We start from the raw sequence: 23,060 nt of genomic DNA, 5'->3' as shown, positions 1-23,060 counted from the left end.
CTATGGAAGATCAGTAGGTATTTTCATAGAAGAGCAGTAGATCATCTCATAGAAGATCAGTAAGTCTTTTCATAGAAGATCAAAAGATCTTCTCATATAAGGTCCGTAGATCTTCTCAACGAAGATCAACAGGTCTTCTCATAGATGATTGGAAGGTCTTATGGAAGATCAGCAGGTCTTTTCAGAGAAGATCCGTAGATCTTCTCATGGAAGATCAGTAGGTTTTCTCGCAGAAGATCAACAAGTCTTCTCACAGAATATGAACTGGTCTTCCCATAGAAGATCAGTAGATTTTCTCATGGGAAATCAGTAGGTCTTCTTACAGAAGATCTTCTTATCTAAGAACGAAACCGGTCACATAATTTGGTGACTGTGTGGGTTCGAGTCCTTGATCATCAAGCTTAACTCTAAACGAGAAAATTAATAAAAAATAAGATCCGTATATTTTTCTCAAAACTAGGACGGCGGTCTTGAATCAATTTTAAATGGAAGGTGCTTACACCTGGGAAATTTTTGCGGATTCTGAAACTACAATGTTCATAGATGAGAAAAATCAAGAAACAAAAAAATCGCCGGAGCGCTTTTTAAATAAACCGTGATTCAAGTTGACTTTTTTAAGAGTTTTTTAGATTTTCACGATTTTACTTGGAAACCACAAGTCATATCGAAACGGGACTAAAGAGGATATTGTATCTTTGAAAATTCTCTACAAGATTGTCCCTTATGATATTTTCGTAGGTGTTGCCGATATTGAGAATTAGTTCAAATTGGGACAATGCATTGTCCCATTATAAAACAATGGAATGACTGCAATTTCCCAACTTAAACTTATATATCTCAAAAATGGTGCAGCCTAGGAAAAAATTACGAAATCTTGTAGAGAATTTTCATAGCTATAAGATTTTCTCTAGTCCCATTTCGATAGAACTTGCAGTTTCCAAGCAAAATCGTTAAAACATAACAAAAAAAAAAAAAACTTACAAATGTGACCTGAACTTCTATATCTCAAAAATGGTACAACCTAGGATCAAATCATAACGGTCAGTCCTCTAGAGAATTTTCACAACTACAACTTTTTCTTCAGCCCCGTTTCGATAGGACTTGCGGTTTCCTAGCAAAATCGCGAAAACCCAAAATAAACCTAAAAATGTGAATTTTGACCGCGATTTATTTAAAAAATCCCTCCATCGTTTTCTTTGTTTTTGGATTTTTTCATCTATGAACATTGCTGTTTCAAAATCTACAAAAACTTGCCAGTTGTAAGCGGTTTTCACTAAAAGTTAGTTAAGGCGCACAATGTATGACATTGTTTTATAAGGAAGCGATACAGTCAATGCATTGTCCCAATTTGAACCTCTATATCTCAATAACGGTAAAACCTACCAAAATATCATAAAGGTCAATCTTCTAGAGAATTTTCATTGCTGCAATATATTTTTTAGTCCCATTTCGGTAAAACTTGCGGTTTCCAAGCAAAATCGTGAAAACCTAAAAAACTCCTAAAAATGTCAACTTGAATCGCGATTTATTTAATAAGCGCTTCTACAATTTTTTGGTTTTTCTCATCTATGAACATTGTAGTTTCTGAATCCGCAAAAACTCCCTAGGTGTAAGCACCTTACATTTTAAGTTGTTTCAAGAGCACCGTGCTACATCTTATTATAGAAGATAAATGGAACTTCTCACAAAAGATCAGTGGATCTTCTCACAGAAAATCAGTTTATTTTCTCACAGAGGATCAGAAGGTATTCCTATCGAAGATCAGCAGATGTTCTCATAGAAGATACGAAAATATACTCATGGAAAATCGGTAGTTTTGCACACAAAAAGCAAATCTTCTCACTGAAAATCAGTAATTTTTTTTCATAGAAAATCTGTTGATTTTCTCGTACACGATCAGAAGGTATACTGAGCTTCTATGAAACGACCTATGGATCTTTCATGAGATCTCCTACTGATCTCATAGAAGATCATTAGATCTTCTTATAGAATATGGGTAGATCTTTTCATGGAAGATCGTCTTTCCTTCTCGTAAAAGATCAGCAGATCTCCTCACCGGTCTTATAGGAATTTAGTAGACATTTCCACAGAAGAGCAGTATATCTTCGCATAGAAGATCAGTAGATATTCTCATGGAAGATAAGTAGATTTTTCTATCGAAGAGCAATGTCCAATAGGTGTTACCACAAAATATCAGTAGACCTTCTGATAGCTAATCAGTAGGTCTTTTCATAAAATATAAGTAGGTCTTCCCTGAGAAGGTTAGTAGCTCTTCTCATAAACTATTAATATATCCTCTCATAGATTATTTATAAATCTTCTCATGCAAGGTCAGTACATTTTCTCATTGATAATCAGAGTCATTGCAGATCTTGGTCTTTTCACAGAGGACCAGTAGATCTTCTTATATCATCATGTAAAATGAGTAGACCGTTCTTATTTTAGAAGATCAGTAGGTTTCTTCATCTTCAGAACGATCTTCACACAGGAGATAAATATGTCTTGTTTCAGAAGATCAGTGTGTCTCAGCATAGGAGATCAGTAGGCTCTTGTAAAATGCATAAAAATCAAGATTGAAGAGCATAATCATATTTGTTATTCATATGATAGCATTAAAAATATTCTACAAATCCCTGTTTTAAGAGTTCGGGCTTCCATTGACCCACATTTTAAGAACTGAAAATAGCCTACGGATGGCAATGGACTAAATTCTAAACAAAACTACATACCTAAATAAAGCTAAGAATGGTCCTGATTACGTTTTTTAAGTAACTATTTTTAAACTAGTCACGTTTGTAGAAACTTGTTTTTCAAAATCCGCGATTATAAAGCTGAAGATGGCGAAGGAATTTGCTTGGAAATATTCTTAAAAATCAGAAAAATATTTCTTCGTTCCTAAATCTAAGCAAGAAGCTTGAAAATAGAACTGCGGATTAAAAAGTTGCCTCTGGAAACCAACATACATATATCCCTCATGTCGTCATGGGAACAAAAATTCCTTAACATTCCGGCAAAACACCAAAACAAACAACAACAAAAAAGACCCCAAAATAATCTTTGAACATTTATTAAAAACTTTCGCACGCAAATTAAAGCAATCATTGTGGTGGTTATACACAAAGTCAAGCTTACGGAAAATGCAAGAGTATACAAAATATGTTGAAGAAGTGAAGATTTGTTTTTTTTTTGTGTCCTGTATAAGTATTGCCTGCGGTAGCTACCGAACTGAAATCCAAAAATATGATTATGCGAGGAGAAATACTAACAACCACCACCGCCACATCACAATGCAACAATCCGTTATTAAAAGCTGTATGCGGCGATGGCTAGTGACCGCAAAAAGTGAGGCTATAATGCTGAGCTTCTTCCTAAGCAAGCCACAAAGTTGAATATTACCAGATTATGTGTGCAGAGTGAAGCGCCGATCAATATCACGCATAAGCGTTAGGTTTGTTTGCAATATTTTCCTGGTACGAACGAGCAGAAATATACCCGAAACGATGCTTTATGCTGTGCTATGATGATTTCTTTTGTTGCTGTTTTTGTTTAAGGCTAAATGAGAGGAATTTATAGTTACTTTTTTCCGTACATTGCTACCTCACTTTGCTAAGGTTGCTAGTGTGTGTGTGTGAATATCATACTCATAAATCCATAAACAAAATACCCAGGCAAGCTAAGGCTAAAATTCAATACCGGTAGCTAAACCTAAAAAGTCAGGATAATTGACCACCATGGTGATTGCCAGCACAAAAGCAGCAACAAGCATTTGCTGCTGCTCTTCGGAACAGCGATACTTGTGTGTGCTGTTATTTTGTTGTCGTTACACAAAAAAAAGTGTGAGAGTTCCTTGGATTTTTGTTTTAAAGTTGATACCTCCTCCACCAAGCTGTAGATCCTATTTCATTTTTACTTCAATAAAGCAGCATATTTCTGTTTATTGTTGTTGCCAACTGTGGTGAAGCAACAACAACATCGTCCCAACACATCACTTAGTATGGAGAGCTCGTGTAATAACAGCAGCAGTAGTCTACCAACCAACTCAACAGCACAGCCATGGTTCAGGGGCAATTTTTTGCATATCGCAGCAGCCACCGCCACACCACCACCACCGGCTGAGTGATACATCTCGAAAATCCTAAAAAACAACAACTACAACAACATTGAATGTTTTCAACGAAAATCATAAAGAAACATTTTGTTGGTATTCCGGCAAAATGATGTTGCTGACGTTGATGATGGTCATGATGTCGGTCGTCGGCAGACACACCAATGCTGATTTGGATGATGATGATGATGAGAACGTTGTACTGTCGGTTTGGGCTACCAGTGTTACGCGTTGTATTTTAAACGTTTTATTTTGTTTTCTTTCTTTGGCAATATGGGCAATTTATGGCCCGGGCTCGAATCGACAATTTCAACATCCCAATGAAATTAAAGACTTAAGATAGATACTTGATTTTTTTTTTTTAATTTTGAAGACAATAAAATAAAAAAAGAAGAGGACATTCTTCGTTATTTATTCCAAAGAGGAACAAATTACTGACTATTCTTATAGAATTCCGTTTTGCCTTTAGCAAGTAAAGCTTCTGCTGATCGTCCGTGAGAAGATCCACTCATATTCTATAAGAAATTCTCCTGATATTTTATTAGCTGATCAAGCTGATCTTCAACTTCTATGAGAAGATCAACTGATCTTTCATGAGGAGAACAACTGATCTTCTGTAAGAAGATCTACTGATATTCTATGAGAAGATCTAAAATTTTATGATATCTTCTATGAGAAGATCAACTGATTTTCTATGAGAAGATCTCCTGATTTTCTATGACATCACCTGATTTTATATCCAGCGATCTTTTATGAGAAGATCATATGATCTTCGACAAGAAGATCTCCTGATATTCTATGAAAGATCATATGATCTTCTATGGGAAAATCTACTGATATTCTACGAGAAGATCAACCGATCTTCTATGAGAAGATCTACTGATCCTCTTCTATAACAAGATCATCTGATCTTCTTTTTGAAATATCTACTGATCTTCCACAAGAAGATATCCTGATATTCTATGAGAAGATCTTCTGATTTTCTTAAGAACATCTGATATTCTTCTAGAATATCTAATTATTTTCTATAAGAAGATTTCTTGATATTCTATGAAAAGATCATCTGATCTTCTATGAGAAATTCTGCTGATCTTCTGTGAGAATATCTACCGATCTTCTGTGAGAAGATCTAATGATCTTCTATGGGAAGATCAACTGATCTTCTATGGGAAGATCAACTGATCTTCTATGGGAAGATCAACTGATCTTCTATGCGAAGATCAACTGATCTTCTATGCGAAGATCAACTGATCTTCTATTAGAATATGTACTGATCCCCTTCTAAAGCTAGATCATCTGATCTTCTTTTTAAAATATCTACTGATCTTCTATAAGAAGATATCCTTAAATTCTATGAGAAGATTGTCGGATCTTCTATGAGAAGATTGTCTGATCTTCTATGAGAAGGTCTACTGATCTTCTATGAGAAGAGCGATTGATCTTCTGTGAGAAAATCTACTGATATTCTATAAGAAGATCTACTAATATATTGTGGCGAGATTTACTGATCTTCTATGAGTAGATCTACTGATATTTTGTGAGGAGGTTTACTTATCTTCTGAAAGAAGACCTGCTGATCTTCGGTGAGTAGATCTATGATATTTCGTGGAGATATCTACTGGTATTCTATAGGTGGTCTACCGATTTTCTAAAAGAAGATCTATTGATCTTCTTTGAGAAGATCAACTGATCTTCTTTGAGAAGATCGACTGATCTTCTCATCGATCACATCGTCTTTTGTGAAATGATCTACTTAACTTCCGTGATAATATCCACCGATCTTCTATAGATGATCTACTGATCTTCTATGAGAATATAAACTGATGTTCTATGAAAATATCAAATCATCTTTTATGAGAAAATCTACTGATCTTCAATGAGAAAATCAACTGGTCCTCTATGAGAAGATGATTTTATCGTCTATGAGAAGAACGACCGATCTTCTAAGTGAAGAATTCCTGATCTTCAATGAAAATATCAACTGATTTTCTATGAAAAGATCTAAAGATATTCTATGGCAAGATCAACTGATCTTTTGTAAGAAGATCAACTGATTTTTTATGAGAAGATCAACCCATCTTCTATGGGAAAATCTTCTTATCTTGTATGAGATAATTTACTCAGCTTCTATGAGAAGATCTAATGATCTTCTATAAGGAAATCTATTGATTTTCTGTCGGAAGATTTAATGATCTTCTATGAGAAAATCTGCTGTCCTTCTATGAACAGACCGAATGATCATAGAAAATCAACTGATCTCTTTTGAGAAGATCAATTGATTTTCTGTGTGTGAGAAGGTGAACTGATCTTCTACAAGAAGATCCACAGATCATCGATGAGAACAACTAGTGAACTTCAACATCAGCCACACAACATCAGCGTTCCGGCCAGCGGCTGTCACCTCAGTGTACATGTGTTTGTATTTGTTTCGTTTTTCTGTGCTGGGAGCGGCATATCCCGGAATGTCTGCTCCGGATTCTTTTGGTCCGTGCCGGGACGGAGGTAAACCCAGGACCAACATATTTGTGCTCGGTTTGTCACATCCGCATCTTCACTCATATCCAATCTTCGGTGAGATGCAATAGATGTCAGGAGTGTGTGCATTTAAGGGGTTGCTCTGGTCTTGCACGCGCGAGGGACTACGATAGGGACTATGTTGCTGCATGCTGCACGAACAGAGCCCCCAGTGAGTCGTCGTCAGATTACGAAACTCCTTCGTCGTCGGATTACGAAACTCCCCCGCAGTCCCCCCAACAGCAGCCGCACGCGTAGCATTTAACACCAGCCGTTGTTGTTCCAATCCCAGAAAATGCATCCTTTTTGCAATTTAATTGCAATGGGCTCCGAGGTAAGATCGATGAAATAGTGGACTTTATGAATCGGAAGAATATCAAGGTCGCGGCGGTGCAGGAAACCATGCTGAACGACCACAGCTCAGTACGTTGTGATGGTTACAACGTAATAAGGAAGGATCGCACCAGATGTGGAGGTGGGGGATTAGCTTTCCTCTTGCACCAGTCTGTTCAATACAGACCTATCTCGCTTGAACCTGTCTCTCATGACCCGTACATGGAATGTATGGGGGTAGCAGTCAGGTGTGGAACTGTCGAGGTAGAGTTGCTGAACGTATACATCCCGCCGAGAAATAGCTGCATCTCAGATTATAAGCCTGACATTAGCCCGTTGTTGGAAGGTCATAATCGTCTGGTCCTGGGGGACTTTAATGCGCATCATGAGATGTGGCATTCGGCCCTCGGAAACGACCATGAGGTATAGCCCTGGCTGAGCAGATTGATAGCTCTACGTTTTGCTCGGTCAATGAGGACGCCCCTACCAGCATTAGAGGAGCGTGTCAAAGTTCGCCGGACATAACCATCGTGTCACCAGGTCTGACAAATGACGTCACCTGGCAACCCGTCAATTCCCTTGGTTCAGACCATCTCCCTATAATTGCCTCCATCAGCAGACCACCCGATTTCATCACCTCTGAACGCCGCACATTCGTCAATCATGGGAAAGCTGATTGGCCGAGTTTCAGAGAGTTCACCAATCACCGCTTCAGAGAATTGCCCAATCCTTCTGATGTTCGGGTAGCGGAAAGGACGTTCCGAGACATCATCAATGCTGCAGCCGCTCGCCATATACCTGTTGGTCGAATACCCGAAGTAAGACCAAATTTCCCAACAGAGGCGCCGGGATTAGCAAATGAGCGTGATGGGCTTCGTCGTATCAACCCCAATGACCCCAGAGTCAGGGAGCTGACACTGGAAGTTAACAGGCTGGTCGGGGAGCATAAGCGGAACAAATGGTTAAATCATCTGAAGAGCTGCAACATTGGAGCCGGTATAGGTGAATTGTGGGCAACGGTTAAGTCACTCTCGAACCCTGGAAGAAGGGAAGATAGGACCTCAGTCACGTTTGGCGACGTTACGTTGACTGACCCGATGAGGTGTGCAAGTAATTTCAATCGACAGTTTGTCGAGCATCCCGAGAGTGACAGGGCGAAGAGAAGAGTATTACGTCGCATCAGATCTCTTCCTGCCGAGGATGAACCACCACAGTTTACAATGGATGATATTGCGAATGCCATCAGGAACGCTAAATCATCCAAAGCGTTGGGCCCTGACGGAATTTCCATGGTAATGTTGAAACAACTGGATGAGCCGGGAGTGGAGTATCTCACTAAAGTTCTCAACCTGTCGCTAGCCACCCTTATTGTTCCCGAAGTCTGGAAAATGGCCAGGGTGGTCCCGCTACTGAAGCCAGGCAAGGATGCCAGCAAAGGTGAATCGTACAGGCCGATTTCGCTTTTGTCCTCTGTAGCGAAGACTATGAGGCCTTTGTCCTCCCCAGCATTAGAAATAGCTATCAATTTGCCGATCATCAGCATGGATTCCGTAAGCAGCACAGCACGACAACAGCGCCGCACGCCATCTCCACACATATTTGTCGAGGACTCAACCAGGAGCGGCCGTGCGATAGAACAGTGATGGTGGCGCTTGACTTATCAAAAGCCTTTGATACAGTCAGGCACTCCACGCTGTTCGAGGACATCGAGCAGACAACCCTCCGGCCAAGTCTGAAACGTTGGATATTCAACTATATGTGTGGTCGCCAGTCGTATGTGGAATTCAGGAACAAGAAATCCAAGCCCCGTAGAGTGAAACAGGGAGTTCCCCAAGGAGGGGTGATATCTCCGGAACTGTTTAACGTCTACCTTTCCTGTATTCCGCCCCCTTCAGACGGCATTGGGATCGTAACGTATGCGGATGATTGTACGATCCTGGCGTCAGGTACCTACCCTGATGACATCTGTGAGAGACTGAACTCCTATTCAACTGATCTTACCACCTTTTTCCACGCGAGGAATATGCAGATATCCGCCACTAAATCGACGGCCACTCTGTTCACCACATGGACGGCGCAGTATAGAAGAGAGTTGAATATCAGAGTCGATGGTAACAGAATTCCGACCACAAACTGCCCCAAAATTCTAGGGGTCACATTCGACACCACTTTCGCGTCGTCCGCGCATGCCACATCTATCTGCGATACACTGAAATGTAGGAACAAGGTCCTCAAGTCCCTAGTCGGCAGCACTTGGGGTGCAGATAAAGAAACCTTGTTGACCACGTATAAAGCGATAGGTCGGTCTGTGGTAAGCTATGCGGTGCCAGTTTGGTCCCCGAATTTATGTGACACGCAGTGGGATAAGATTCAAATTTGTCAGAATGCCGCCCTGAGAACAGGAACAGGGTGCCTCCTCAAATCTACAGTGGACCATCTACATGAGGAGGCAAAGATTCTTCCAGTACGACAACATAATGAGATGTTATCGTTGCAGTACTTGCTCGGGTGTTACCGTGAGAGCCATCCCAATCACCATCTGCTGGCCACCGATACACCCAGGCATATCAAGAAGGATATTCATGCTCTAGAGACGACGGTCCAACAATATAGGAGAGTACCTCTAGATCAACAGGCATATCAGGCAGGTTTGAACAGCATTCACACGGACACAGTTGCTAAGACCATAAGCAAATATTGTGTGAATGCAGTCATCGGAGCACATCCCCAACTATCGCAGCTGAAAAGCGTCAGCCTCCACGACAAACCAGAGTAGTTTTGGCTCAATTACGCTCAGGATATTGCAGTCGCATAAATTCCTATTGGGCGGGAATCGATAGCACCGTGCAAGACATCTGCTCAGTATGCGGCATGGGCCCGCACGATACTAAGCACCTATTCAACTGCCCCGCCAAGCCTACTCATCTGACTCCAGTGGATCTGTGGTTACATCCCATCGAAGTAGCCAACTTCCTGGAACTGGAGATAGACCCAGAGCCAGATTGAACAGAAGAACGAACATAAAAACATAATAATAAAACACAGTTATAACAACAACAACAACTAGTGAAATTCTATAAGAAAATCTACAGAGATTCTACTTCTGTGAGAAGATCAGCTGAAGGAAGATCAACTGATCATCTATGAGAACATCTACTGATCTTCAATGAGAAGATCTGCTGATCTTATGTGAGAAAACTTACAAAGATTATATGAGAAAATCAACAGAACATCTTTGAGAAGATTAACTTTTATTCAATGAGAACATCTACTGATCTTCTATGAGATCTTCTGTAAAAGATGAACTTAACTTCTTTGAGAAGATCTACTGATCTTCTGTGAGAAGGCCTACTGATATTCTGTGAGAAGATCAACTGATCTTCCGGAGACCTTCATGAGAAGATCATATGGTTGTCGTTGATAAGATCAACTAATCTTCTATGGGAAGATTCCCTGATCTTCTATGAGTAGATCCATTGATATTCTCTGAGAATGTCTACTCATTTTCACCATGTCAAGATCTACTGATCTTTTTTCAGAAGATCTATATTAAAAGATCTTCTAAAAGAAGTTTCATCTTATTTGAGAATATCTGCTGATCTTCTATGATAATATCTACTGACTTTCTATGTAAAGCTCTATTAATCTTCTATGAGAAGATCTACTGATCTTCTGTGAGAAGGCCTGCTGATATTTTGTGAGAAGATCTACTGATCGTCTATGAGAATATCAACTGAACTTTTATGAGATGATTTACTGATCCTCTCTAAGCAGGTCAACTGAATTTCATTGAGAAAATTAACTGAACTTTTGTGAGAACATTTGCTGATCTTTTCTGAGAAGACCTGCTGAGATTCTGTGAGAAAATAGACTGTTATGAGATCTACTGATCATTTGTAAGAAGATGTGCTGATCTCTTTGAGACATTCGATGGTAAGATCAACTGATCTTTTGTGAGAAGATCTACTGATCTACCGGAGACCTTCATGAGAAGATCATCTGGTTGTCGTTGATAACATCAACTAATCTTCTATGGGAAGATTTCCCGATCTTCTATGAGTAGATCCATTGATATTCTCTGAGAGTATCTACTCGTTTTCTCCATGTCAAGATCTACTGATCTTTTTTCAGAAGATCTCTATAGAATGATCTTCTAAAAGAAGTTTCATCTTCTTTGAGAAGATCTACTGATCTTCTATGATAATATCTACTGACTTGCTATGTAAAGCTCTATTAATCTTCTGTGAGAAGATCTGCTGAACTTCTATGAGTAGAAGTGAAAATATTCTTTAGGAAAGCCTTTTACTGATCTCCTATTTACTGATCTTCTGTGACTAGAACTACTGAACTTCGGTGAGAAGATTGACTGATCTTCTGTGAGAAGTTCTAATGATTTTCTTTGACAGGATCCCCTGATCGGCTGTAGGAAGTTCTAATGATCGTTTATGAGAAGATCTTGCGATTTTCTACGAGAAGATCTACTGCTTTTCTATGAAAACCCTTGCTAATCTCTTTTAAGAAGATATACTGATCTTCTAATGAGAAGATCTTCTCTGCAAAAATCCCCCTATTAAGGCAAAGTTTGTTCCTTCCAGAATATTATTTAGAAAGTTAAAAATACCCCTCCCACAAAAAGTATCGACAAGTTGCGCGTATGTTTAAAGAAAGTGAATTGTCTGTTTTGCGAAATCGCACATCCCTCAACGATATGATGCCTACTACTGTTGTGGTGGTGGTGCACTTGCCGATGATGACGCCGCCACTCATAATGATGATACTCTTGTTGCTGGCTGATGTTGTGGCAGTTGTTTGTGCTCGATTGTTAAGGCTTTCATTGGAATTGTTGTAAATTCTGGGAATTTTTTTCTCCCAAACTCCCAAGTCATACGGCTAATAAAACGTAATCAATAAAGTGAACAATAACTGCAATGGAGTTTAGTCTGGGTAGAGCGAAAAATTTCAATATGATCTATATTTCTATGATAGCCAACACAAGTAGACCGGCCACGGGTATTGGGAATTCCACAAAATCATAGTTCTAATTTAACCGCATAATAATCTGTGGCTGTAATTGCCAAGGCAATTCAATTGTCCAAAGTACTTGAAATGAAGCTGAAATGGCCTGTTCAAGAAGCTATTCAAAAGTGCAGGGGGGGTGTGGGGGGGAAGAGAAAATTTACCGTGTGCGTTTTGTTGCTGTTGCATTGTTGATTTGTGGGAGCCAGTTTTGTTTTTTTACTTTTTTGTGGAATTTGTAGCGTGGGAAAAGTGAACATAAAACTCATTAAAAAACCTGGCTGCCTGGGCTTAAGATGCCAAAGAACAAGAAGAAACAGATTTTCCTGCAGCTACCACACCAAATGATGCATCCTCTATTCTTGCCAACACACACCAAGGCCTTCAACCTCAATGTTGAGCCAGTGAGTGACCGTTCGATAGTTGGTTTGGGTAGGTAGACCGGTAGTTAATGATTAGCTTAGTTTGCTGCAATGCATCAATTTGATCCTCTAAGAAGAAGACGACGAAGTTTCTTTGATTTGACTTGCAAAATTCATTGCCAAAGGCGCTAAAAATCGTTGTGCTTGGATTACACATGCCGGTAAATTATGGCAAATGTGTGTGTTAGTGTATATGCATTTGAATAGCCAACATACCACCCTCTATAATAAGTTGAAGTGCAGGGGGAGATATGGTTTAAATTTATATTTTACTGCAGCTTGTTGCTCTTTGGTATACCATCAGAGAGCTTTATTTAACGCATCTCTAATTGTTTTCCAATCATAATTTAATAGCTTTCTAATTACCACTCTCACTTTAAGCGAAACGGAATGCCATTAAAATATTCTTAAGAAAAAGCAAATCCCGTCTGTTCTGTTTTGTTTTTAAAGTTTATGACTCACTAAACGCCGGCTGACAGCCTTTGCAAAACTTCCCTTTTTTCTGGGGAATTTTTTTATGATTTTCACCAATTTTCTGTGTATCTTTTCCTTCGCAATAATTTCCACCTTTATTGTTTTTTTTTTTGCTATTGCAGGTTCGATGCCAATAAATCTACAAAAGGTGCCTCCAAATTACGCCGAGATTTAATTAATGCCGAAATTGCCAATTTGCGAGATTTACTGCCGCTGCCCCAGTCAACGCGGCAACGTTTATCACAGCTCCAGCTCATGGCCTTGGTATGTGTCTATGTCCGAAAGGCGAACTATTTTCAACAAGGTGAGTTTTAAGTGCCACAAACTGTATTTTTAGGAAACAATTAGAATAAGGAAGAAAAATCATTCCACAGTGGAATTTTGTCTTAAGACGCCAGAAAAGCACTGAACTTTGTCTTAATTGAAATAAATTTCGAAACATTATTATATAGAAATATTAGTTATCTAATAGGAAAACCAAAATCTCAAGTTTTTGGAAGAGAGAGGTTAGGGGAATAGATATTGGAAAAATTGCTTGCACGGGCAATTTTCTGGTAATTTCCAATATTTTGAATATAAACCTTTAAAAAGGATTTTTAAAAGAAAAATTTTCGCAAGAAAAAATGCCTAATGTTAATCGGCACTAAGAATCTACAAAAGCAAGGTAATACTTTTTGTTCAAAGGAGGAGCAAAATTCGACTAAGATCACCGCCTTGTTGCAGCAAAGGTACGTATCGATTAAACGAAGCAAAGAAAAAATTCTCAATTTAAACAAGGCCATGTATAGCGACTTAAAATTCGAGTTCTTCATGATGGTAAATTATCAGATCCTTTTGAGGTCAAAACAAGGATGTATTCTGTCACCAATACTTTTCATCCTTGTCATCGACGATGTAATGCGTTAAGCTTTGAATGGCAGGCGTGTAATCCAGCAACAAGGCATTCCTATAGAAGTCAAGGTCAAGTCAAGGACAACCTTTAACACTTTGTATATAAGACCAAAAGGTCTTCCTATTTTTCCTATTTGAGAACAAAAGGTTTTCCTATTGAAGCTCTTCCTATAGAAGCCCAAGAAGTCTTGCATAAGACCAAAAGGGGTTTCACAACGACTTCATATAGAAGAAGACCACAAGGTGTTGCTATGTAAGACCAAGAGGTTTTTCTAAGAAAGACCAAGAGGTCTTCCCACAAATCATAAATAGGTCTTTCCACAAAAGGTCAAGAGGTCTTCCTATAAAAGACAATGAGGTCTTGCTATGGAAGACCATAAGGTTTTAAGTTCAAGAGGTCGTCCTATATAAGACCAAGATCTTTTCCCTAAGGCAGACAAAGAGGTCCTCCTACAGAAGATTAGGAGGTCTTCCTAAAGAAGGCTAAAATATCACCCTTTATGTAAGACAACGAGGTACTATGGAAGAGCTTTTCTTCAGAAAGATTAAGAGATTTTTTATAGAAGACCAGGAGGTCTTCCAATACAAGACCAATTGGTCTTCCTAGCGAAGACCCAGAGGTTTTTCCATAGGAGACCAAGAGGTATTCTTGTGGAAGATCACAACGACCTGTAGAGGATAAAGAGGCCAAGTGGCCTCTAGAAGACCAAGAGGTCTTCCTAGAGAAGCCATAGATGTCCAAGACGTTTTCGTATAGAAGACCAACATTTTTCTTTAACAAAAACATAAAGTTATTCCTATGGAATGGCCTTCCTATGACAGGCCTTTCATTTGGAGGACCTTAAGGTTTTCTTTCCATAGAAAACCAAAAGGTCTTCCTAGGGAAGACCAAGAGGTATTCCTAGGGAAGACCAAAATGTCTTTCTATAGCACACCACAAGGTATTCCTATGGAATACAACCTGGTCATGTAGAAGAACAAGAGGACTTCGTGTGGAAGATCGCTAGATCCTGTAGAGGACAAAGGGGCCGTTCTATAACAGATCAAGAAGTCTTCCTATAGAAGACCACAAGGTCCTATAGAAGTCCAAGACGTTTTCTTATAGAAGACCCAAATTTTTTCCTATAGACGGACACGTCGATTTCCTATGGAAAGTCATGAATTCTTTCGGTATAAGACCAAGAGGTTTTCTTATAGAAAACCAAAAAATCTTCATAGAAGATTAAACGTTTTTCCTATATTACTAAGGATACAACTGTACTGTTAGATGGTATTCTATGACTAGAAAATCACCTTAAGGGTTTTGTTTACAAATATGTATATATGTCCTCCTAAAGTTGCCTTTCATATATAGAAACCCTCCTAAAAGGATGGTTTGGTTTGGTTTTAGGACGCGCAGCTACCGTTGTTGGCAGCTACTTCACTCGGAGACCTTGAGGCCCATTGTGATCATCCTTAAAGAAACTGTGTGTTGTGGTTGGTCATTGCGGATTTTGTTGACGTAGAGTGGTTTGGTGTGATGAACGTGATGAGTAATGGATATGGGTGTGTGACTGCTGAGGTTGTGGTTCAGTGTTGATCCAATTTTTATCCCCCTGTGTGAAGAAAAATAAAAGCAAAGAAGTTAATTAGTTTTGTTTGCCAAGCCGTTTTTCCTATAGAAAGGTCTTCTTGTGACCGAACTTCATGTTTTCCTATGGAGGACTTTAAGGCTTTCCAAGAGGTTTCCCCATAGCAGACCAACAAGTCTTCTTATAAAAGATCAAAAGATAGTTCTATAGAAGATAAAAACTGCTTCCGAATGTAATCCAAAAGGTTTCCTATTGACCAATTGCTCTTCCAATAGACAAATACGGTCTTCCTACGGAAAGGGAAGAAGACCACAAGCTCTATCTCTGGAAACTATGTTCTCTCAGAATGCATATCTGTTTAAAATTTCCTTGAAGCATAGGTAATTCCAGCCATCTCGTTTCATTTGTGACTTTGCTCTATATCCACATTAATGCACAAGATAGAAAGCCTTCTGGAAGGGTCTTCTATTGATAGAAGGTTTCCTAAAGGTGTATTATATAGATAGAAGACAAATGTTGCTCCTAGAAGAGCATTCTTCCTAAAACGGTCTTCTACCGACTGATGAACAGATGTACTCCTAATGGGTAGCCTAAGGATACAAAGTCTGCTAATGGAATTGTTCTGTGGCTGGAAAATCACTTTAAGGGTTCTTTTACATATATTTATAAGACCTCCTAAAGTGTATTTCATGGATAGAAACCTTCCTAAAATTATATTCTATGGATAGAAAACCTCCTTAGAAAACCTCCTCCTCCTGTAAAAAGAAGGGGCCTATATAAAAAACCACCTAATGGGGCCTTCTATAAACAGAAGACATTTTAAAGGTCCTTCGGTCCATAGAAGAGGAGTATTTAATACATAGGGAACCTCCGGTTTGAAAAATTGAAAAATTTAGTGGCATGGAAGCTGTATCCGATTTATCCAAAAAATACTGTGTGATGCTACATCCACGGTTTTTGATGGATTTTTTTGAAATATGTTTATATCGATGTATTTTTTCACGGTTGATAGTGAAATCGGATGCGCATTAAAAGTGTATGCACTTTGTGCAAAATATAAGCGTTATACAGTTTGTTGCACACTAAACTGCAGACGATGCTACATCTTAGCGGCCAAAGTAAATCCTGGCAAATGTGTACAAATTAAAAGAGAAAAATTCGCTGTATTGGTAAACCGCATGCGCATCACGTGATTTTGAGGATTTCGCGATTTACACGCATTTCAAAATGAACATTACCCGATACAATTTTATTTCAAGATTATACCCCATTTAAAGGAACCCAACATTTATTTGAAAGATATCCATATCTTCTGCTAGATGTTAGCGTGTTTTCGAGAAGTGACTAGAATAAAAAATGTGATTCATTGCGTGAAATTTAACTAAAATAGAAGAAAAACTCCGACCTATTTTTTACATTTTGTTCAACTCACAATATAAATTTTAATAAATATTTTCTCTTACAAAAATTTTATAAATTCCCTCAATATATTTTTTGTTTTTTGCTATAATATGCAAACCGCTAAACAGATTTGTATAGTTTTGGTTTCATTTGAATCTTAGCGATGTTTAGATTACGTACATATTTTTTTATATATTTTTCAGATGCATAAACAGCTTGAATTTTATTAGAACAAGTTGTAAACTACCAATTGTTTTGAATGCTTTCCTAATTTCCGCGAAAATTTACAACTTTTTCACTAAAGTTATGGGACCTCAGTAAACATATAGTATGTAGGGAGCCCCTAATTAAGAGAGTTTCTCAATATAATGATTAGAGTCTTTTAAAGATTTTTTTCTTTTTATCAGAATTGAAACCGCCATAACTTTTGCGCGCAACAACCAAAATTAGCATCTCGAACAGATTTAAGAATGGGATTTTTTTCCCAATCTGTGTACCAAAAAACTTTCATGTAGCTTAAAAAAATTTTTTTAATTTTTTTTTATGGAAAACTAAAAAATTTTGTCTTTTCTTCATATACACTTTTATACGGGCAAAATGTGCCTCATCGAAATAATGGTTTTAGACCCCAAGTATGTTTGGACGAAATGTGTTTCAGACAATTTGGAGTTGATTTATCAATGGCCGTCCGTCTGTCCGTCTGTCTGTCTGTCTGGCTGGCTGGTGCGCACGATAACTCTCGAACGGATGAACCGATTCGGTTGAAATTTTGGCTTTCGTAATATTTTGTCCAAACTTAGTTTAAGTTCGAAGATGAGCTATATCGGTCCACTCCTTCCGGTACCTCCTCCACAAAAGTTCCAAAATGTTTGGAAAATTTGTTGGCACGATAACTATTGAAGGGAGTAACCGATTTGGTCCATACTTTGCACATCGTGCAATTTCTACCAGACTTAGATAAGGTTCCAATATGGACTCTATCGGCCCACTCCTTCGGGTACCTCCCACACAAAATTTCGGATAAGTTCAGTTTAGGACCTGCTCTCGAATCGCTTTGATTTTTGTTGCAACAACTTGTATTTACTTCCCCCTATACGACGGTACAAGTTTTATCAGGGGCAAGTCCATACTTCCTGAGAAAATGGCCGGAAAGTTACAAAAAGCCCCTATGACACCTTGTGTAGTGGTTGAAGCGCAAGATAACTATCGAACGGATCCGTCGAATCGGTTCAAAATTTGGTCTTCGTAATATTTTATCAAAACATAGTTTAAATTCGAAAATGGGCTATATAGGTCCACTCCTTCAGGTACCTCCCCCACAAAACTTCAAAAATGTTCGGAAAAATTTTGCGCACGATAACTCTTGAAGGGAGTGACCGATATAATCTATACTTTGCACATCCTAATATATCTACCAGATATAGATCAGGTTCGAATATGAACTATATTTGTCTACTCCTTCTGGTACCTCTCACACAAAATTTCGGATATGTTCACTTTAAGACCTGCTCTCGAATCAGTTTGATTTTAGTTGAAGCGATTTGCATTCGCTATCTCCATTACGACGGTAAAAGTTTTTTCAGGGGCAAGTCCATATTTCTTAGGAAAACTGCCCGAAAGGTGTTAAAAAATCCCTATGTCACCATATGTGGCTTTCGGAGAACACGATAACTTTCGAACTGTTCAGCCTATTTGGTCTAACATTTGGTCTTCGTCATATTATATCCAAACTTAGTTTCATGGGCAATACCGGTCCACAACTTGCGGTACTTCTCCCTAATGTTTAAAAAATGTCATTAAAATGCTAGGACGATATCACATGAATGGGGCAACCAATTTGGTCCAAACTTTGGATCTCCTAATATTTTATCAACATTTTGTTTAATTTCTAAAATGGCCCATATCGGTTATCCCTAAGGGTACCAGCCCTACAAAAGTTCAACATTTGTGTATTAGTGCAGTTAATTCCTAATCCACATTTTTGTCGGCAAGTTCAAATGTCCAAAAAGGGCCGAAAATTCTGAAGAGATCTTAAATACATTCGATCTGTCGGGAGGTGAAAGTTTCGCTTCACATTGTCTGAGGGTATATATCTGTCGGCAAAGCCGACTGACACTTTTTTACTTGTTATAGAATAACTTCTAAATCAGACTTCTATAAATGGAAGCCGTCCTAAAACGGTCTTCTACAAACTGACGACTTCCTAAACGAACAGAAGTACTCCTAAAGGATAATCTGAGGATACAAAGATCATATTAAAGATAAGATCATCTTAAAGTTTCTTTCATGGATAAAAACCTCCTTAAAAGGATCTTCTATGTATAAAAAACCTCTGTAGAAAGAAGTCCTTCTAAAAGGTGGAACACCTCGTAGGTAGAACACCTCGCAAAAGGGACTTCTACAGACATCTCCTAAGCAGACCTGCTTTAGATAAAAATAACTCTAAAGGGGGTCTTCTATAGACAGAAGACTTCAAAATGTGGTCTTCTGGAGATGGTCCCGTGGAGGGGTTTTTAGGGATTTAGGGCATATATTTATACCCTCCAGCATGTGGAGGGTATAATTAAATTTGTGATTCCGTTTGTAACACATCGAAATATTCTATATATTATTGATCAGCATTATATTCTATGTCGATTTGAGCATGTCCGTCTGTCCATCCGTCCGTTTGTCTGTCTGTTGAAATCAAGATACAGTTCGCAATTTTAAAGATAGAGAGTCACAATTTGGTAGAGAAGTTTTTATTTCTTGCAGGATGGTTGGTATTGAAAATGGGATATATCGGTCCACGTTTTGATATAACCCCCATAGAACGGTACCTCCCGATTTTCGGTATTTTTAAGGTTTAAGCTTCATTATCCTACCAAAATGGCTGAAATTTGATACGTAGTCTTCTTTAGGGGTATAAAACTTTCCCCCAGAATTTTGTCGGTATCGGTCCACACCTTCATATAGCCCCCATAGAACGGTACCTCCCGATTTTTTGTATTTTGAAGGTTTTAGTTCATTATCACACCGAAATGGCTGAAATTTGGTACTTAGTCTACCTTGGTGGTATAAAACTTTCTCCCAGAACTTTGTCGGTATCGGTCCATGCCTTCATATAGCCCCCTTAAAACGGTACCTCCCGATTTTCGGTATTTTGAACATTGTGGGGGTATTCAAACTCGAACTTCCCCTTAAATTTGTCGGTATAGGTCCACGCCTTCATATAGCCCCCATGGAAAGGTACCTCCCGATTTTTCGTATTTTGAAGGTTGTGTCTTTAATATTCCACCAAAATGACTGAAATTTGATATTTAGTCTTCAATGTAATATAAAACTGTTCGCCAGAAATATGTCTGTACAGGTCCACGCTTTCATATTGCCCCATTTCTGACTAAAATTCGTCGGTATAGGTCCACGTTTCGATATAGCCCCCATAGAACGGTACCTCCCGATGTTCGTAATACTGAAGATTGTTACGTCAATATCCAACCGAAATGGCTGAAATTCGTTATTTCGTCTTCCAAGCGTTATAAAATATTCCAGAAGTGTATTATCAGTATAGGTCCACATCTTCCTATATCCCCATAGAAGCGTACTTCTTGATTTTCGGTATTTTTTTAAGTTTTAGCCACATTCTCCTACCGAATTATAGGAAATTTGGTATTAAGTCTTCTTTGAGCCTAAAAACTTTCCGTCAGAAATTTGTCGGTATAGATCGACGTTTTGAAATAGCCCCCCTAGAATGGTGCCTCACATTGTTTTACCGAAATTGCTGAAATTTAGTATTGATTCTTCTTCATACACGAAAGGAAACTAATTATTCCATTTTACTTCAATACAACTTGTGGTGGAGGGTATAACAAGTTCGACCTGGCAGAACTTAGCGCCGTTCTTACTTGTTTATATATAGAATACCTACTAAAGAAGTCTTTTATGGATAGAAAATCTCCTCAAGGTGGCTTTTATAATTAGAAGACCTTCTAAAAATGCCTCTAAAGGGGTATATTACTGAGGATACAACTGGACTGTTAGATGGTCTTCCATGGTTAGAAAATCACCTTAATGGGGTTGTTTATAAATAGAAACCCTCCTAAAAGGATATTCTATGGATAGACGACCTCCTAAAGGGACTTTTGCACAAATAAGGCCTTCTAAATGGGTCTTCTATAGAAAGAACATTATATAGGGAAACCTTCTATCACTATATTCTATCCTAGCAATGTTCAAACGGCAACATTAACGCAAGAACATTTCTAAGCCCTTCTTCTTGGCATCAAAAAATACAAAAAAAACAACAACAAAATCAACAAGTTGAACGCACTTTAAAAGCAATTTACAAAGAGTTCATAGATGAAAGCTGTTTTTTTTCATTTTTGAGTTTAGAAAACAATTCAACAAATGTTGGTAATTTCAAGTGTAGGAATGGTAAAATTGCCGGTAATTTTAGATATCAGCGGTGGAGCTGCCTCTATCTTGCTTTTCCTATTCAATGGCTGGTTGGCTGGCTAGCTGGACCTTTACCTCCCACCATCACCACCACCTGTACTTGAATATTTGAGAGTTGCGAGATAATTTGGAAAATTGTTCTCTAAATTAATGTGAGTGTGTGTGTGAGTGTTTGTGGGAGAAAATAACATCCAGCCAGAAATCGGGAAATACAAATTAAAGCGGCTGTAATGCAGGCAGGCTTTCATTGGCAAACAAAAAAATTCCTTTAAAATGTAATTTTCATTCTAATCACCATTGTTGGGTTATTAAGCGAGTAAATCAAGCAAATTGGTAAAACAACAACCAAAGAAACTTAGCTGACAAATAGTTACAAACAACAACAAGTATTTTAATGGTTGCTAATAAATATTATTGTTGCTATTATTATTGTTAGAAAAATAATTATATGAAATTAATAACACAAAAGCTTGAAAGAGTTTTGAAGAAAAAAAAAATAGACAAGACGAATGACATTTTACGAGATTGCAATTGACAACATTGAACTTGAATCGGCGGCAAAAAATGACAAGGTTTCGAAACAATTGTGTCACTCTAAAAGCATTTGCATCTTCAGATTACACATCTTCTTTGGAGGGTTTTGTGTGAGGCAATTTATATGGCACTCCTAGAAAATGACAGATTTATTGTTTTCTTTGTTATTGTTTTTGTTGTGGATATCAGTTACAGAGATTATCAACAAAAGCAATTAGTTCAAGTTTCTATTTGCATCAACGTCATCATCATCATCATCAGTTTAAAGATCATCTTATGGTGGCGCATCTAAGCTAAGCTGTTTTTCCCATCATAAAGCATCCAAACAAGCGCATACCGCCAAAGCTGCAGATCTAGAAATGTTGATGATGAGGATGACGCCCACAAGAATATTCTACATTTTGTTGACAAAGTTAAGATCTTTTTGTGTTCCAGACACACTTCAAAGAAAAGAAGGAGAAATAAATTCTGGGTACACCTGGAATATAAGGTGCGTCACCGTGATAGGGATTAAATGACTTTTTTTACTGGAGAAATTAGCTATGTTTCCGATGCAAATATTGTTAGTAGAGATATTTGAAAGTTATATGCCGAAAGTAGCTAAGAGAAGATTGCGAACAGCATAGCATTTACCCATGAAAAAATTAGAAAAAGTACCTTAAAGTGATAACACCAAGTTGATCATATCAACACACTAGTCGTCCAATAGACTTGGACCAACTGTGAAAGTTCAACAACTTTTCCCAAATGGACTTCTGTGGATAGGTGACCTTCTAAAGGGTACACGATTTTCTAAAGGGTTCTTCTGTAGGGTAGAGTATCTTCTAAATGGTTCTTCTCTAATATAGAATACGATCTATAGAAGTCTATATTCTATTCTATAAAAGACCTCCTAAAGACCTTCACTTATGGGGGTCTTCTACACATGCAAGACCTCCTAATGGGTTGTTTTCTTGAAAAGAGTCTGGTCTTCTATAAAGGTGAGACCTCCTAAAGGGGTATTCTATAAATCAAACCTCCTAAATGGGTCTTCTAAAAATATAATACCTCCTAACGGGCTATCTTCGGGATAAAGTAACTCCTTAGACCTCCGAAAGGGATCTTCTATAGATGGAAGACACCCTTAATTGATCCCCTATAAAAGTGAGACATACTAAAGAGGTCTTCTGGGGGCCTTCTACACATGTAACGGGTTATTTTCTGGAAAAGAGACCTCATTAAGTGGTCTTCTATATAGGTGAGACCTTCAGAAGGAATATTCTATAAAGCAAACACCTTCTAAAGCGGTCTCATATAAAAACAATACCTTCTAACGGGCCATCTTGTGGATAAAATAACTCCTTAAGTGGTCTCCTATAGAGAGAA

At 38.3% G+C, this 23,060-nt stretch overlaps 1 protein-coding gene across 2 annotated transcripts in view; it reads left to right on the top strand.

The window, feature by feature from the left end:
- The window catches only part of dysf (neuronal PAS domain protein dysfusion), a 195,155-nt gene that overhangs the window by 72,421 nt on the left and 99,674 nt on the right, over window positions 1–23,060 (top strand). For both annotated transcript variants that reach the window (XM_073972924.1, XM_073972933.1), the window contains exon 3: window positions 12,987–13,168. In XM_073972924.1, the coding sequence (XP_073829025.1) occupies window positions 12,987–13,168 (182 nt within the window). The remainder of the gene's footprint in view (window positions 1–12,986; window positions 13,169–23,060) is intronic.

The sequence above is a fragment of the Musca autumnalis genome, unplaced genomic scaffold, assembly GCF_047663935.1.
Source record: "Musca autumnalis isolate F117 unplaced genomic scaffold, ASM4766393v1 scaffold_1, whole genome shotgun sequence".
NCBI lineage: Eukaryota > Metazoa > Arthropoda > Insecta > Diptera > Muscidae > Musca > Musca autumnalis.
This window is presented reverse-complemented; position numbering and strand designations above follow the sequence as displayed.